The 17,651-nt window shown below is 43.5% G+C and overlaps 1 protein-coding gene across 6 annotated transcripts in view; it reads right to left on the reverse strand.

Annotated features, from left to right (window-relative positions):
- zc3h18 (zinc finger CCCH-type containing 18) overlaps window positions 1-17,651 on the reverse strand; it is a 123,155-nt gene that overhangs the window by 96,181 nt on the left and 9,323 nt on the right. For all 6 annotated transcript variants that reach the window (XM_015965149.3, XM_070550498.1, XM_070550500.1 and 3 more), the window contains exons 3-9: window positions 16,696-16,780; window positions 13,390-13,538; window positions 13,180-13,275; window positions 11,142-11,284; window positions 10,494-10,523; window positions 8,975-9,089; window positions 8,402-8,661 (exon numbers count right to left, since the gene is read on the reverse strand). In XM_015965149.3, coding sequence (XP_015820635.3) covers window positions 8,402-8,661; window positions 8,975-9,089; window positions 10,494-10,523; window positions 11,142-11,284; window positions 13,180-13,275; window positions 13,390-13,538; window positions 16,696-16,780 — 878 coding nt within the window. The remainder of the gene's footprint in view (window positions 1-8,401; window positions 8,662-8,974; window positions 9,090-10,493; window positions 10,524-11,141; window positions 11,285-13,179; window positions 13,276-13,389; window positions 13,539-16,695; window positions 16,781-17,651) is intronic.

Consider the following 17,651-nt stretch of genomic DNA (forward strand, 5'->3'; position numbering starts at 1 on the left):
CGTTAGAAAACCGAACCCTCGAATGAATTGTGTTCCACACTGCTGCGGCATGAGCCCTTTCATTCTTTCGGTTTGCCTATAGCAGCGTTTTTCAATTAGTGGGGCGCACCACAGACACCCCTTTGGGTGCAGGAGAGCATAACAGCACCATTATGGATGGGTTCCTCACTCTCCAAACCCAACTGGAGTCTAAGCAGAATGAGCAGCTATGCAAGTTTTTAGGTGTAGCCTACAGCTGCAACAACCGGCTTACTACTGAAAACAGATCATGGGGGATTACAACTGACTGGTGGGATTTTATATTTATATTTATTTTAATGATATTTACCATTTAATTATCATGCCATAACATGTGTCTGATTTTGTAAAAAAGCCAAATAAATGTGTTTTAAGTTGGGTAAACACCTTCCTCACTAGAAATAAAAGCCCCAGGGGCGAATGGTGACCCATCCAAGATGGTGGCATGCCACTATGGCATTACCTGGGTGTCTAAGCTCAATGAGAACCAGTTCACCACCTTCAGCCAGACTAATGCGTTTACATGATTTATAAAAACAGACACCAGTCCACTTAGAGCTTACTTCGGTTTACTGATGCAGATGATGTAAACACATAAATCTAGCGAATCAGACCAAATTCTTGCCTTGCAAAGTTTATTAAGTCTGGCTTGCCAAGCTAGTAAACCTACTGACTGGTTAGAGAACAAAGGCTTAAAAAACAAACAGAATTTGATCTGCAAGACTAAAAATGTTTTTGAAAATCAAAAACCCAACAGGTCATGAAGGTTGCTGTTGGTGTTTAACAGCAAAGCTGTCTCAGTCATGAGGAAAACCTACAATTATTCACAAGAATAAGAATAATTATAAGAAAATATAATTTCTATAGCGCCTCTCAAAATAAAAATCACGAGGCGCTTCACAAAAACAAAAAATGTTAAAATATAAAAAAGAATTTAGAAAATGGTTAAAAATATTTAAAATGAGCAAAAAATAGACAATTGTGATTTAAAAATGTTAAGAAAGAGAGAGAGTGAACAGGAAAGAGGGAAATCAGTGGATCCTGAGGAAGGTGGAATAGGTGGGGAGAGCAGAATAAAGAGAGAGTGGTGAAGAAGGTCATACAAAAGCCAGCTTGAACAGGTGAGTCTTCAGCTGCTTTTTAAAGGAGACCACTGAGTCCACTGATCTCAGGCTCAGGGGGAGAGAGTTCCAGAGTCTGGGGGCCACAGCAGCAGATCATCTGTCACCTTTGGCCTTTAGCCTGGCGCTGCACAACCAGTAGGCTTTGATCACTGGACCTCAGGGACCTGATGGGGGTGTAAATGTGCGCCTCGTGATTTTTATCTTGAAGGCGCTATAGAAATTATGTTTTCTTCTTCTTCTTCTTCTTCTAGAGACTGAGAAGATCACCAATGTAAGTTGGTGCTTGTCCATGTAAGGCCCTATAGACCAGAACCAGGATCTTGAAATGAACCCTGAAGTTGACTGGCAGCCAGTGAAGCTGGAGGAGAAGCGGGGTAATGTGGGTGTGTTTGGAGGACTTGGTCAGAAGCCGAGCACAGGCGTTCTGAACCACCTGTAGACGGTTCAGGGAGGTTCTGCTCAGACACGTGAAAAGAGAGTTACAGTAGTCTAAGCGTGAGGAGATGAAGGTGTGGAGAACTGTCTCAAGTTCAGAGCAGGACAGAATGGGACTCAGCTTAGCAACGTTCCTGAGACGGAAGAAGGAAGAGCGAACAAGAGAACTGACATGAGAATCCAGGGTGAGAGCTGGGTCAAAGGTCATGCCAAGATTCCTGACGGAAGGTTTGGTGTGAGAAGCAAGCTGACCAAGAGAGTCTCTGACTTTGGGAACCAGCTTGTCTGGGGCACAGATGAGGATCATTCAGCTGTAGAAAGCTCCCACCATCCAGGTTTTAATAGAGTCTAAGCAGGTGTGTAACAGCTGCAGCTTAGACATCTCATGGGGCTTAAAGGAGATGTACAGTTGGATGTCATCTGCATAAAGATGGTAGGAGATTCCTTTGAAGGAGCTCAACATGTGCTGAAGAGGAAGCAGATAGAGGAGGAAGAGCAGAGGCAGAAGGGATTTTCCTCTGCTGTGAAATTGGTGCTTTTGCAAAGACCACACAGAGATTCAAGTTATTTAAAATTAAAATAAATATTTGTTGTAAGAAAAAATGTAGGAGTGGATATTCCCACTAAAAAAAGCTGCTCTTGAAGGTGAAGGACTTGTGGGCCGGTTAGTGGGCGTGAAGAGCCGGTCTGAAGTCCACTATTACAACAAGAACCTACTAAGTAAACATGCAACACTGCTGAGGTTACATCAGCTCAGACTCAATGAATAACTCGAATGGTGAGCACATAAACCCAAGCATGACTGATGCAGAAGTTACTTCATCACAACCTGCAGCTAAAAATAGAACCACAACACTGGAGCTATTTATAGCTGCCCCATGTCATCTCTGGCTGCTGTTAAGGACAGAGTAGAATCAGGAAGTAGGACACGTAGACTGGATTACACCCTGGGGGTGTAAATTGCATGATACACACACGAAAGAAAAAACCTTTATAAGCAGATAATGTGAAGCTGTATGAAAGGGACGGAGTAAAATGACACTAAACAGGAAGCAGCTGTTTTGCATCGGCCTTTTCCAGGAAAAATAAAATCTTTGAAAGCAACAAACAATAATTCTACATCTGTTAAGACACTGATGTCATAAAGATGAAGTTAGAAACAGCAAAAGGCCTTTTGCATCACTCATCAATAAGGACGACACCCTGGCTCCGCCTCCCACTGACCGATCAGGGAACGGGAACATTTAGCTTTAGGGTAATGGAAGGCAAACGGGAAAGTTCGACAATTACAAAATCAAGATCATGTAAATCAATGAAGTCCTTCAGCCATCCACCCATTAACTGTGTTCGGATTAAGGTTAATATTTCACCTGCCAAGCATTGCCGTTCAGAGCTGTTACTCTGCTGCATACTTTCACTTCCAACACGGGCTAACGTCACTCACACATGTGAGTCGCTCATATTTGAGTGGCTAAAATAATGGGTTTAAAAATGAAAGGATTAGTTGTTAAGCTCAGAGTTTGTGTTCTTAACATGAAAGTCCATCTGAGGGACACACAGGGAAGAACAATGTTTTATTCCCACTTAGTCAGGATGTTGTGTAGTGCTTCCCACACTTGTATAGCGCCTGTCAGAGTAAGGACTCCAAAGTGCTTTAAACTACAGTGTATCATTCATTCATTCACACACACATTCACACTGGTGGTGATGAGCTACCATGTAGCCACGGCTGGCCAGGGGCGTACTGACAGAGGCGAGGCTGCCGAGCACTGGCGCCACCGGACCCTCCGACCACAGCCAGCAGGCAAGGTGGGTTAAGTGTCTTGCCCAAGGACACAACAGCAGAATTTTCTGTCCAGAGCCGGGATCGAACTTGCAACCTTCCGATTACTGGACAACCCGCTCAACCTGTTGAGCTACTGCTGCCCACAAATTTCAACTAAATGTTTTTTTTTCTTCCAACATTTAATTTACAAATAATTTATTACATGTCCACCTCAGTGGACAGCGTGCGTTCTGAATATGAAATATGTTGGCTTACTGGAGTCCAATGGGGGGGGGGGGGGGGGGGGGGGGGGACAAAGGCAATAAAGTCTTCAACAGCTGTGCTTAAAGGGACTTAACAGAGTTTTGAATTTTTATGCTCGCAATTGCCCCCTCAGGCCAAAAGCGTAACGGCAGCTTCAATAGTCGGCTCGTGCACGAGGTGCGTATGCTGTACGTGCACACTCCTTGACGAAAACAACAGCTGAGACAGTCCCGTGTGTGTGTGTGTGTGGCCTGGAGGACAGGAGAACACACACAGCTAATTAATTAAATAATTTGGTTCTGTACCTTTCTCTTCAGCACAGCCGACAAAGGTTAATGATGGGTCAGTCCTCCTGCATGCTCAGATCATTCCCTTCCCTTGCTTGAAAAATTGTTCCAAAGTGAAAGTTGAACCCACATCTTTTTTATCTGTGAATTCAATGCCGTTCGGCGAGTCTCAAATAAAAATTTGGGCGTCTTATTAATGTATAAAATATACCATTAATGTAAAAAAGAAACTAAATGAACTATGTTCACACCCAGAATCAAACCCAGGTCTTCAGCATGAGAGTCAGACATCTTAGAAGGTGAGCTACACTCTAGTAACATTCACAGTATCTGTAACTTTTATATCCTTGATGACAGCTGAAACAACGTCAAACCAAAGAACGGTTCGGAGCGAAAATGGCTATTTTGTTGCTAATTAGCAGGAAATATCTAGAAAAAAGTTCTACAGAAAGTAGCTAAGGGTCCTCAGAAATGTAGCTAGCTTTGTCACTAGGCGTTAGGAACAGCGACAAAGTGGCACTGCCCCTCTCTCTGCTGCTAAAGCTACGGATAGCAAATGCTACGGGCGATGCCTGAGCGTGAACGCGCATGAAGCAGCCTGCTCGACCCGAGCATCTCTCTTTTTCTGTGATTTTACAGAAAAACAGGCAATCACAGTAAAAATGCCAGGGCTCATTCTACAGGACCATTGCAGGAGAATGTATGAAGAAGAAATTTATTATTTCTATACATGTTTTGGCTGTCAAACTTCCATAATGCCCCTTTAATAGCAAGAATAACATAACTATTCTGAGTAGCTGTCCACTGTAGTGACCATTATGCATGAAAGGGTTAATAATAATTTAACAAATATTAAATTCTGCTGTTAAAGGCCCCGTGTGTAAACTTCATTGAAATCATGATGAAAAATGCGACTCTTTAGCGCCGTGCAGTTCAGAGAAAGTATTGCAGCTACGGTGGCCCACTCATGACTTTGATTGTATAATCAATTTCCAACCTGTGTAGCCTAACCCACACAAAGCTTAAAACAAGCTACTCGACCTCTTTAAAAAAGCATTTATATTCATGACTGTTTTATCAGCCTACCAGTTCTGAAGGAAGCAAGCTATTTCTGTTCTAGTTTTAAATATTTGGGGACACAGAATGATGCTCATCTGTCCTTTCAACTATGCTCAGATTCCATTTACAATAAAGCACTCCAGCACCTCCATCTCATCAGGAAATTAAGGGACTTTAATGCCAGGAAAAACATCTTAACTGTGGTATACCATCATTTCAACGTTTAACATCACATCCTGGTACAACTTTCTCACTTGTAAGCACAAAAATAAACTCCAACGGATCACACATCAAGCAGGCAAAATAATGGGTTCACTACAAACCCCCCTTTCCCTTCTGTACAAGCGCTCTGTGATCAGGAAAGTCACACTGATCACAGAGGAACCTTCTCATCCTCTCCACCATTCCTTCAGTCTTCCATCAGGCAGGAGATACAGAATCCCACCGTCCAAAACAGCAATCCATAAGAAATCATTCATAGAATCAGCAATCAAAGTCCTCAACAGACACAGAACTTCAATTCCCGCACACAATTTTATGTGTTTTAGGCTTATATCTGCGTTTTTAGTGTTTTTATGATATTTTATTGTATTTACTGTTCTATGAAAGTGTGAATGATGAAGTGGATGATGATGAGCCCTGTTGAAAGACAAAGTTCTGTTTGGTGTCAGACAATAATGTTGTTCTATTCTATTCTACTCTTGAAGCTGTCACGGTTCACACATGGGGGAGGGGTGACGTCAGCCGGGAGGTCAGGTGTTGCGAGAAATTGTGTTCCCCTGAAATATTCATCCAGAACATCTAAAACATTTCCTGTCCTTAACAGATCGAGTAACAAAAGCTCAGCAATAATAAGTGGAAACAGCTTTTTTCTAGCAGGATGCAAATGTTCTGTATTCCTTTATGATCCGCTCACAGAATATTTATGAAAGTAATCACAACAGCATGCTGGGAAAAGTCAGTGATGAGGAGTGAAATCTAAATGTTATCAGATCTAATTTCTTTGGTAAAAGGAACTTCCATAAATCATTTCGTCCCAGAGAAAGATTTTACTACCCCGTCTTCATTTTACCCGGGGTGTTGTGGAATAGGGTTGTCACGGTAACCGGAGTAGCGGTAAAGCCCGGTAACAAAGTTGACAATAATAATAACCGTCTTGTTTAAAAAAAAAAAAAAATTATCTCGGTGGATTACCGTGGCTGCGGTGTAGGCGCGGTGACCCTTACCAGCCACCGTATCATCTGCTGAAGTTGCCGGCGGCACATGCGCGCTTTGTTGTTTACAACCAAAACTTTCTTGAAGCTAAAGCTGAAATAATGGCCAAAGGAGGAGACGACAGCACTCAGGACATTTATTATCCCTCAAAGAAGACAAAGTGGGAAGGACAGACATCTTTTGGATATCTGAAGAATGCTGAGGGACAGCTGATAGAAGACGGCTATCCTGTTTGCAGCACGTGCAGAAAAAGTGTCTGTGAAAGGCAGCAACGCTTCAAATCTCATGACACATCTGCGTGACCATCACCCACAACTCTGCAGTCAACGCAAGGCAAGCTAACATTAGCGTTTTAGCTAAAATGCGTGGTCCGAGGATTTGGGTTGAGGGAGAATGCAACGAGTCGCTATATAAAGCAGCCGCAGCGCCGCTACCTGCATATAAACCGTGTCACGGACACCCCCATGTTGAAATGACGCTATGCATTACTTTGCTCCCAGGGGCAGATAAGAGTTGGTCTCTCTCCGAGAATAATTATGAATTTAACAATGATTGCTGCCTGATGACATTTTCCCACATCTGCAAAGCTCACTGGAAGGACACAAACCGAGGACAATATTTTCCTGATATAGAGCTCCGGGAGTTGACGTCACTTCTCCCGGCATGCAACAGTTCAAATCGAAACGGCGCCATATTGGCAGGCAGAAGCCCGCAGCTGGACGATTTGTTATTGTCAGAAAACAATCAAATGGGAAATATGGTAGATTCCTGTTGTGCCCCAGGATGCAGAACAGACGCGGACGACATAAGGAATGAGCCATCTACAGGATTCCCCAAGATCCGGAGCGCCGCAAACGTTGGATCATTGTAATAAAACGCGCTAGTGACCGGGCTAAAATGAAGCTGTGGGATCCCGAGAGTAAAGGTTTTCGCTTATGCAGCGACCACTTCATATCAGGTACTTAAACCAACGTTTCCTCAACTGTGTATGGTATTTATTTTAAATGCTTTTATTACGATTCTTAGTGGGCTTCCTAAACTTATTTTGGCGGGGCTTTTTCTGTCTTATTACTCATAGCAACAAGTAAACGTCAAGTACAACGTTGCCTCGTGTTTCTGCGTGCTGCCGTTTACGTGTTTTATGATCACAGCAATTAACCGGCTAAGCTGTATTTAATTTTTAAGCAATGGTTGATCAATTGTCAGATCACACATAAAAAGCACTTTGGATTGCTATTATCTGTCTCACCGAGTCAGATCTCAGACAGATCCTGAGACGCTCCAGCCTGACATATTTATTTTATTCACGGAAAAAAATCAAACTAGTGATTTCTCTTGGCGTTCAGTTTATACATTCAAACAGCACAGCACTCTATTTAAACTACTTACATGTAAATCTGTTATTTGTCCATCCATTTTCATCTGCTTATTCGGAGTCGGGTTACGGTGGCAGTAGCGTCGAGACTTCCCTCTCCCCAGCCACTTGGGCCAGCTCCTCCGGGGAAATCCCAGGGGGTTCCCCGGCCAGGTCCGGTAAGAAGTCCGCTCCGACAGCTTCTGGCGTTTTTAAAAAGTATCCCAGGGGCACGGTAAGGGTCGGAGATGTTTAGTCTATTTAATTTCTGACTATATAAAATGATTTCTTCGGTTTTAAAGTGTGAAGTAAACTCAGACGAAGTAAAATCCAAGCTGATCCCGTTCATGTTCATGTTTACGATCCGTGTTTGTTTACCTTTTTTGCCTGCCAATATGGTGTCTACTAACTGAGAGTCACGTGGGGTCCGGAGCTCTATAGGGATTATTACTCAAGTAAGGGTAAAAAAAAAGTATCTGATTAGAAGGCTACTTGAGTACTGAGTATCATCTGATCTAATATTTTTTAAAACGATGACATCAAACAGACAACAAATAAGAAGTTATGGGCAAATATTGGTATTTTAAAAACTAAAGGGGAAAATGTAAACAAATAAACAACATAATTATAAAATAACAAATTTTAGGCAAAATTTAGACACAAACTGAGGACATTCCCTGATATACAGGGTTTATTTAGTTGTCTGAAAATGTAACACGTTTAAAAAAAATACAGCGATAATACCGAAAACCGTGATAATTTTGGTCACAATAACCGTGAGGTTAAATTTTCACACCGTGACAACACTATTGTGGAATCAAACATCTGTAGTGATGAACTGAATCGTGACGAAGGATCGCTCTGGGGAACAGTAACTCACTTTGGAGGAAGGTTGGGGGGTGAACGTGGTTTCAGCTTTTCCTCTTCCTTCTTCTCCCTGGCTTCTCGAGGAGGACGGATTCTTGGCCTCTCCTTCTCGTCCCGCTTCAGCCGATCCCTCTCCCACTCTTCTTTCCGTTTCAGCCTCTCCTTGTCACGCTCCCGTTCTCTCTCCCTCTCACGCTGCCGCCGCTCCCTCTCACGGTGATCTCGTTCTCGCTCGCGATCTCGATGGCGCTCTCGAAGCTCACGTTCTCGCTCCTGCAGATTAAGTCAACAGTGAAAAATGACGAAAAAAGACATTTTTGCCTCAAATCTGTTTAAAGTTTACAGCTGGAAGTCGCTTTCTACGTAGATGATATCTGACACGCCTCCTGCTGCTACACATGATTTATTTCAAACAATATTTTTTCACAACATTAACTACAAAAAAAGGGATGCTGAGTTTTCCGCAGACAGCAATTAAGACACATGAAACAGAAAATGTCATTTTATCACGTGAAATGACAAATAAAAACAATATGAGGATTTATTTATGAGTTGGGCGGCTTCGGCTTTTATTCGGGAAACTCACAGCGAAGTGGTAGGGAAGAGGAGCTTCTGTGTACTGAACCCGGAAGTTCTCATACTGACCCCCCCGCCACAAGGCCTCCATTTCATAGTCGTAGTACGGGTCAGCGTAGGCGTCACTAGAGAGGAGAAACATGGTTCAGAACGACTCTAAAATAAAGAAAAGTTACATTTGTTTTCATGACCAAAACAAAAACTAAACATCAAAACTTTAAAAATATTTAAATTATTGAAAAAACTAAAGCAAAAATCCCATTTTTATTGGATCCTTCCAGAACCACGACCTTATAGGTAGCCTAAGTAACTTCCGCATCACTGGTCCCCGGAAGAACGAAAAAATGAATGCAAGCCAACAGGGTAAAAAACGCTATTTTCTAGGGTTGCACAATATATCGTGAATATATCATTATCGCGATATCAGCATGCACAATATGCATATCGCAAAGAACAGATAACTATCGCAATGAATGGCCAGCTCAAATGTTTGCTACACGTAATGCATTCTGTCAATCAAACGGGAGCATGATTTTTTTTAAACAAATCAAACAGAGCTCTTCACCTATTTGGCCAATCGGGTGGGTTCTCATTGGTTAGATGCCCGCCCCCGAGGCAGACGGCACTACATTTTGATGGTTAGCAAACACCTGAGTTAGCTTTGTTTAGCTCTTTCTGCTGATTCTGCTTTTCCCAGGACCCACTGATCGCCTTTTCTTGTTCAATTTCTTTTCCCCTTTCCTCACATCTTTTGCATTTCTCATTTTTATGATTTTTTTATTTCTTTGTTTTTGATTATTTTTGTTCCCGAGTTAAGTTTTTATTTATCGCAAGTAATATCGTCACCGCAATATTAATCACTGTTATCGAATATCGCAGGTTTTCCTAATATCCTGCAGCCCTACTATTTTCTAATTCCGCTTGTTTTGTGCCATGGATTTCACATATGATGTCCGTGAATCTTAAAGACACATTTTGATACCAAGAACACGCTTATTTTCAAAACAGGGGGTAATGCCATTTTAGGTTTTGTGTGAAAATAAGTCCAGGACTACAAATGCGCTTCACGAAAGTGATGCCATCAAACCAGTAGCTTTTGCTCAAAAAAACAAAACAAAAACCTTTGCTTAAATAAAATACCACTATGATGGGCACCACAGGGAAACGAAGATGAGGCTTCTTTTTAACACTTGAACTGTGCTTAACACGAGCCGTTAATACGTCACTACCAAACTACAAATACAAAATTAAACAAAAAGAAAAATCAGACTTTCTCTTCCAGCAAACATATTTGCTGTGCTTCTATAAACAAAAAAAAATCAGTGTTTGTACTTCTACCGTGTTCCTATATCGGTCCGTGCATCATGACGTTGCTCAAAGAGTCACATGCACAAATAAATCGGCCATCGTCATTTACAGGACGTAGGATTGTTGGTGGGAAAAAGCGTACAAATCACCCAACCCTAAAATGAACATCCCATAACACAGATGGTCTATAGAACTCAGGTTAAAGTTATATTTACTCATACCCATAGAGAGGATCTCTGAAGTCCACTTCACTGAAAGAGAAAAACAAAATAAGTTGAATAAGTATTGGTATTTATTATTAATTAGGAAAAGTGTTTTTTCTCTAAGGGAAACATGACCCGTGCCCACTTTTTACGAAGCCGACTCAGAACCACGACCAAAACAGAAATATTCCAGGCTGGTCCAAATTAGGGATGCACAGATACCGATACTGGTATCGGTATCTGTGCAGATACCAATACGATACTGGTATCGGTATCGGTAAAAGTTAACCGATACCAGGAACCAATACCAATGCAGCTTGCTTGAAAATGGCTTCACTGTAATTTGTCATTTTTGTTCACCTAATATTTTAGTTTTGTGATGATTTCTATTAATATATTTTACTTTTTATCCACCTCACAGTCTTTTCCTGTTGAAAGCAGAGAAGAAAATAAAATCTGTATTCCAAATCATTGCATTTTTTTGTGTGGTAGAAGTATAGGTATCAGTAATCGGTATCGGCAAGCATTCAGATCCAAGTATCGGTATTGTATCGGTTTGGAAAAAAAGTGGTATCGTTGCATCCCTAGTCCAAATGTCAAGTAATCACATTACAAATGGATTCCGACCCAGACGGAGTAAATATTGTGATGGTAAACGGGTCTTACTCTCTGATGATGCGGTAGCTTCGCTCTCTGAAGAACTCGTTCTCTTTGTCAAACTCTCGCTCGTCCTCTCCAATCGTCACATTAAACCGTTTCTCCTCAAAGTCTGGCTCCTGCTCCTTTCGGATGGTCGCCTTCTTCAGCATCTGACAGCAACAGAAACGAAACAGTCTTAAACACAGATGAGTCTTTTTAAGCTGGGCGGACACTGTGCGACTTTTTCACTCGTAGCACTCAGCTTCAGCTCAAACTGTACGACTTCCTGGCAGGGCAGATCTCACGAGTCATGCGCTCACACTGTACGACCCAGTTCTCGGATGCGACCTGACTGCTCACACTCTACGTCTGGTAGCAACACGTCGGACCTAAAAATATGCTAAAAATAGCCGTATTTACACAACACGTGAGACTTTTTTGTCTTGCCTGTTGTCCTTCGGGAGTGCTGCAGGAGGACACACAGGGATTTATGGGGGTTGGATGAGGAAAACAAAAAAATAAAATAAATCTGTGTTTTGTGATCAGTTTAATTTGACACGAACACGACAAACACGCTTTCTTGACAATCTTTGTGAGTAAAAAAACATTTAGAAATAAAAACGAACAACGTGTGTTATTAGGGAAATAGCGGGCGAGCGGTGATGAAGCATGATTACGCATGCGCCGTGAGCGGTTCTGGTACTTTTTGGGTCGCAGCTGCTCACAGCACTGCTTCAACAGTGCGATACCCTCACGAGGGACGAGCAAAACATCAAACACGCCAGAAGTCCGTGCAAGCTCACGATTGCTGATCGGTAGCTGGTCAAGTGGTGTTAATCGCCTCTCGTAACCCCCTGTACACTACACGACGCTCAGCGCAAAACTCGCCCAGATCTCGTGGATTCTCGCACGAGTGGAAAATCGGCTCAAAAAAGTGAAAAAGTCGCACAGTGTACGCCCGGCTTTACAAGGATCTACAAGTGGTTTGATGATAATAAAGGATGGTTTATGCTACGCATTCGCGATGTCCGCGCGGAAAAGTTGCGTCATTTTGCGTCATCTTAACAACCACGCCTCCGCACGGCCCAAAATTTCCGCAACGCGCACCTAGGAAATTTTCTAACCACGCGGACGGTCGGACGCGGAAAAACATGGCGGACCGGCAAGAACTAGTATGGCAGAGGTTCGTAAATACAGACATTTGTATGCTTCAGCTCTCAGAGATCACCGTGATCAACATGTTGTTAATAATTCCTGGAGAGAAATAGCTCGCGCTGTCGGAAAAGACGAGGACGCTGTTAAAAATGCTGGAATGCCATGTTGTAAACAGTAATTTCTACTTCTACTATGGTGTAGTGTTGGATGCATGCCGTAGAGCTCCATGCTGCCCCCTACAGTTTGGGAGAATATTGGCTCACCGCAGAGACAAGCCGGCCGCATGAACCATAAACGCTGCGAGTTGTGAAGCGCGTTCCAGCCGCGAGCCGCATCACCAAGCGGAAAGTGAATGCGTCAAGCATAAACCAAGCTTGATGAAGGTCACAGGGGAAATCTGTGAGTTCTGCTCATCAGGCTCGTTCAGTTTAGCTTCTGTGAGTGGGGAAATGAGACATCTTTGGGAGGGGTTGGGAAACTGATTGCAAATGAAATGAGAATTTTTTTAAACAAATAAAAGCCTGGTGAGGCACAGTAACATTAAAGATCTAAAAGCTTCATAAATGAGGCACAACCGTTATAAACATGGAGTCACTGTGCCAGCTTTAGTAACTAAAGAACAGGCAGCTGCAGAATTAATGCTTCTCATTTGTCTCATAAAACACGAGAGTTTTTAGATGTCGATAAAAAGGTTTTCATAAACAAACATCAGCTAACCGGGGTAGGGAACATGTCCTGGACAGCTGAACGGAAAAGGTGACGGCACAATAAACTTGCAAATGCAGCGTTTCCAGGCCTATTTCCATCTGGTGTGAATGCGTGACTGAATAAACATTTTAACAGCAGTTTAATCAAACTGGGAGAGCGTCGTCCCAGTTTGATTTGCATGGAGAACAGAGAGAGAGTTCACCTCTTTAGCGTGCCTCAGCCCTCGTTCCCAGGCGCTCTCCACAGGAGGTTCCACAGGGGGAGGAGGTGGAGGGAGTTCCTCCACCGCGGGGGCCGTCTACGACACGGAAACAGACATTTATGGTTTTCAGGTTTCAGATAAACAAGGGAACCCAGCCCCTTGTTGATATTACAGATGACATTCATGATGAGTCACTCCAGCAAGACTCACCCAGGGGTTGTTGGGGAGGAGAGGGTGCGGTCCACCAGGGGGCGCTCCATTGGGTGAAAAAGGGTCCGGCTTAGTGATGAGAGAATAGTTTCCTTTGTCGTTGACTCCGGGATGGATGAACCTGCAGTTCATACCCCAGGTACAGTTTCCTGAGAAGAGACGGAATAAAAGCATACTCCAGGTGAGAGAGCTGCATGAGACCGGAGGATCAACCCAAACTTGTCCATAGGCAAGCAGAAAACCGGAAATCTTCATACAATCTTTAACTTTCTAATAAAACTAAAAATGTTTGCATAAAAACTGGTCTGCAGCAGCGCTCTGACCAGGTTCTGCACAGATGCTCTGACTGGGTTCTGGTCTGCAGCAGCGCTCTGACCAGGTTCTGCACTGGTGCTCTGATCGGGTTCCGCAGCAGTGCTCTGACCGGGTTCTGCAGCGGTGCTCTGACCAGGTTCTGCACTGGTGTTCTGACCGGGTTCTGCACTGGTGTTCTGACCGGGTTCTGCACCAGTGCTCTGACCGGGTTCTGCAGCGGTGCTCTGACCGGGTTCACTCTGCAGCAGCGCTCTGACCGGGTTCTGTACTAGTGCTCTGACCAGTTTCTGCTCTGCAGCAGTGCTCTGACCGGGTTCTGCAGCAGCGCTCTGACCAGGTTCTGCACTGGTGCTCTGATCGGGTTCTGCAGCAGTGCTCTGACTGAGTTCTGCACTGGTGCTCTGACCAGGTTCTGCACCAGTGTTCTGACCAGGTTCTGCACCGGTGTCCTGACCGGGTTCTGCACCGTGCACCGGTGTCCTGACCGGGTTCTGCACCAGTGTCCTGACCGGGTTCTGCACCGGTGCTCTGACCGGGTTCTGCACCAGGGCTCTGACTGGGTTCTGTACTGGTGCTCCGATCGGGTTCTGCAGCGGCGCTCTGGCAGGGTTCTGGTCTGCAGCGGCGCTCTGACCAGGTTCTGTACTGGTGCTCTGATTAGGTTCTGTATTGGTGGTCTGATCAGGTTCTGCAGCAGCGCTCTGACCAGGTTCTGTACTGGTGCTCTGATCGGGTTCTGCAGCAGTGCTCTGATTAGGTTCTGTATTGGTGCTCTGATCGGGTTCTGCAGCAGTGCTCTGACTGAGTTCTGCACTGGCGCTCTGACCAGGTTCTGTATCGGTGGTCTGATCAGGTTCTGCAGCAGCACTCTGACCAGGTTCTGTACTGGTGCTCCGATCGGGTTCTGCAGCGGCGCTCTGGCAGGGTTCTGGTCTGCAGCGGCGATCTGACCAGGTTCTGTACTGGTGCTCTGATCGGGTTCTGCAGCAGTGCTCTGACTGAGTTCTGCACTGGCGCTCTGACCAGGTTCTGTATCGGTGGCCTGATCAGGTTCTGCAGCGGCGCTCTGACCAGGTTCTGTACTGGTGCTCTGATCGGGTTCTGCAGCAACGCTCTGACTGGGTTCCTCACCATCATTAATAACAGAAGTTTGTGAAGCAGCAGACTTTGTGACACAAATAGTACGCCTGTTGTGTCAAAGGAGAACTGTGGAAAAGAGGAAGCAGAGTGAAAACAGGCCAATGGGAAAAATGACGCCACGACAGAATCTGATCTGAGGTCTGATTGGGTCATCATGATTTGACGTGTTTCACAAAGACCCGTTAGTGTGAAGGCTTTACGGTGCTTTCAGAAAGGAAGTGCTCTGGGCTCGATGGGCGAGTTACACCCAGAACACAGGAGAAACGTACCTTTGTACAATACACCTATTATATTCATATGACATATTTTATACGCAGCTGATGATACAGTTAGTTACCTAAATTTCCCATTAAGTTTTAATTCTTTGCCAGATGTTGCATGATGTCATCAGACAAGACATTTTACCGCAATGCTGATTAAACTGGGAAAATGTATTATTACATAAGATTCAGATTCAGAAAACTTTATTGATCCAAAGGGCAATTAATTTGTAGCATACCACAAAAAACAACATTGTACAAACAAACAAACAAACAATGTATATCACTACCAACATTACAGTGCTGTATATCCATCACAATGGGCCCATTCTCAGAGTCCATGTTTCCTTCCAGATTTAACAGTTTAATAACAGAAGGGACAAAAGAGCTGGAGCAAGGATTTGTTTCCCTGAAGGGTACATAAAAACAACGCTCTGTCTGAGGGCATGAGTAGAGTAGCTGACCCAAAATGCATTTAGCCTTCTTTAGTGCCTGCTCCTCCCACAGAGACTGGAGGTCTCCTTGTTTAACTGCAATGATTTTAGAGCAGATTTTTAACAATGTTTTGCAGTTTGTTCTTATTTTCCACCGACAAGCCCTTGTACAAGCATGTGAGGAAGTTAAAAGGCTCTAGATGAAACAGCAGTAAAAGTTGCGGAGAATCCTTTTATTCACATTAAAATCATCCCATTTCCTTAAAAGAGATGCTCTGCTGGTTAAAAAATGGAGTCTGAGTTTGTGTCAAACCACAACTTGTTGTCAATCCAAGAACCAAGATATTTATACTTATGCACCACGTCAACCACTTAGCCGTGGATTACGCTGCTGCCGTGAAGGGACGGTGTGGAGCGTCTAAAATCTATAACCACGTCCTTTGCTTTTGAGATGTTTAAGTCCAGATTGTTTTGATCACACCATTCCAGAAATTCTGACAATGCAGGGCCATGGTTCCTTTCAGATCCAGACAGTAAGGACATCAAAACAGTGTCATCCGAAAACTTAACCAAGAACCTGTTGTTCTGAGTGAGCTGGCAACTATCTGTATACAATATGAACAACAAGGGGGCAGAACACACCTAATATATTTATTATTACTCTTCTTCTTGAAATTCACTCTTCAAATATGTCATGCATTTAAATTAAATCATCTTTTATTTACACTGACGTTTTCTATTTGTTAGAAGTTGTTTGCAAACATCCGGTTTATGAGATTTAAGATTTTAATGCGTTTGTATGAAAATCATTTTAGTAAAGTTCTGTGTTTTCAGTACCTAATCTAGCACCTTTGGTCTCCCACAGAATTCTCCTTAGACAAAAGCTGGAAGCACAATGAAACTGAAACACGAAGCTCAACAGCTCCCTATGCTGTAGAACCTTTCTGATGATTTCAAAGTCTAAAGAAAAACCCTGAAAGACCCTTAAATCTGAAGACCAGGAGCACTGACACCACAGGAAAGTCTCAACAGACCAAGACAGAATCAGGGGATCACTGATGCATCTAATGCACACATCTTTAATGTAATTCATCTGATAATATCAGACATCCAGATGTTCTAAACACAATTCAACTGGAAATAAAAGAACTTTCTACCTTTGATGAAAAACCTGCAGATGGGGCGTGGTCTGATCTTCCTGTCTGAGGGATCTTTAACTTCACCCTCCTCCAAGTCGTCATCCTGCAAATACAAAGAAAAGGTGACATCACAGTAAATCTTAAATCTTGCTATTTTATAGAAACTTATTTGGCAGATGTTTTACTTTTGGTCTTGTTGAATGAGTAAAATTATAACAAATGACTTTTTGCTGATTTGACAACAGCTGATCGGAGCTTCATCTAAACTCCCACAGACTCATTAATGCAGAATGATCACAAACTAAATACTTCATGTCCAACAACCCTAGAAAGTTTTACCTGCTGCTTTTTATGCCTCAGATTTAAACATCAACAATCTATTTAAGCTGAGAAATAGTTGAGCTGCTGCTTTTTTGGTCAAATCTATTGTTTTGTTAGTGGGGCGACGGTGGCACAAGAGTTAAGTGCCCGCCCTGTAATTAGAAGGTTGCAGGTTCGAGCCCCGCTCAGTCTGACGCTGTCATCGCATCCTTGGGCAAGACACTTAAACCCCTTGCCTGCTGGTGGTGGTCGGAGGGACCGGTGGCGCCTGTGTTTGGCAGCCTCGCCTCTGCCAGTGTGCCTCAGGGCAGCTGTGGCTACACCGTAGCTCATCCCCACCAGGGTGTGAATGGGTGAATGACTGATTATGTTGTAAAGTACCTTGGGGGGTTCCAGGACCCTAGCCTATATCAAATACAGGCCATTTACCATCCTGTTGGAGTGGATGTGAGCAACCCTCAAGATTTTGGATCAATCTCTAAATCTGACTGATTTATGGCTGTTTGTCTATGTGAACATCGATTAGCAGCAGCAGCCATGTTGAATGGAACTGACTTCAAAACATAATTACCTATAGGTGACCTAACACACACACACACACACACACACACACACACACACACACACACACACACACACACACACACACACAC

The sequence above is a fragment of the Nothobranchius furzeri genome, chromosome 4, assembly GCF_043380555.1.
Source record: "Nothobranchius furzeri strain GRZ-AD chromosome 4, NfurGRZ-RIMD1, whole genome shotgun sequence".
NCBI classification, from domain to species: Eukaryota; Metazoa; Chordata; class Actinopteri; order Cyprinodontiformes; family Nothobranchiidae; genus Nothobranchius; species Nothobranchius furzeri.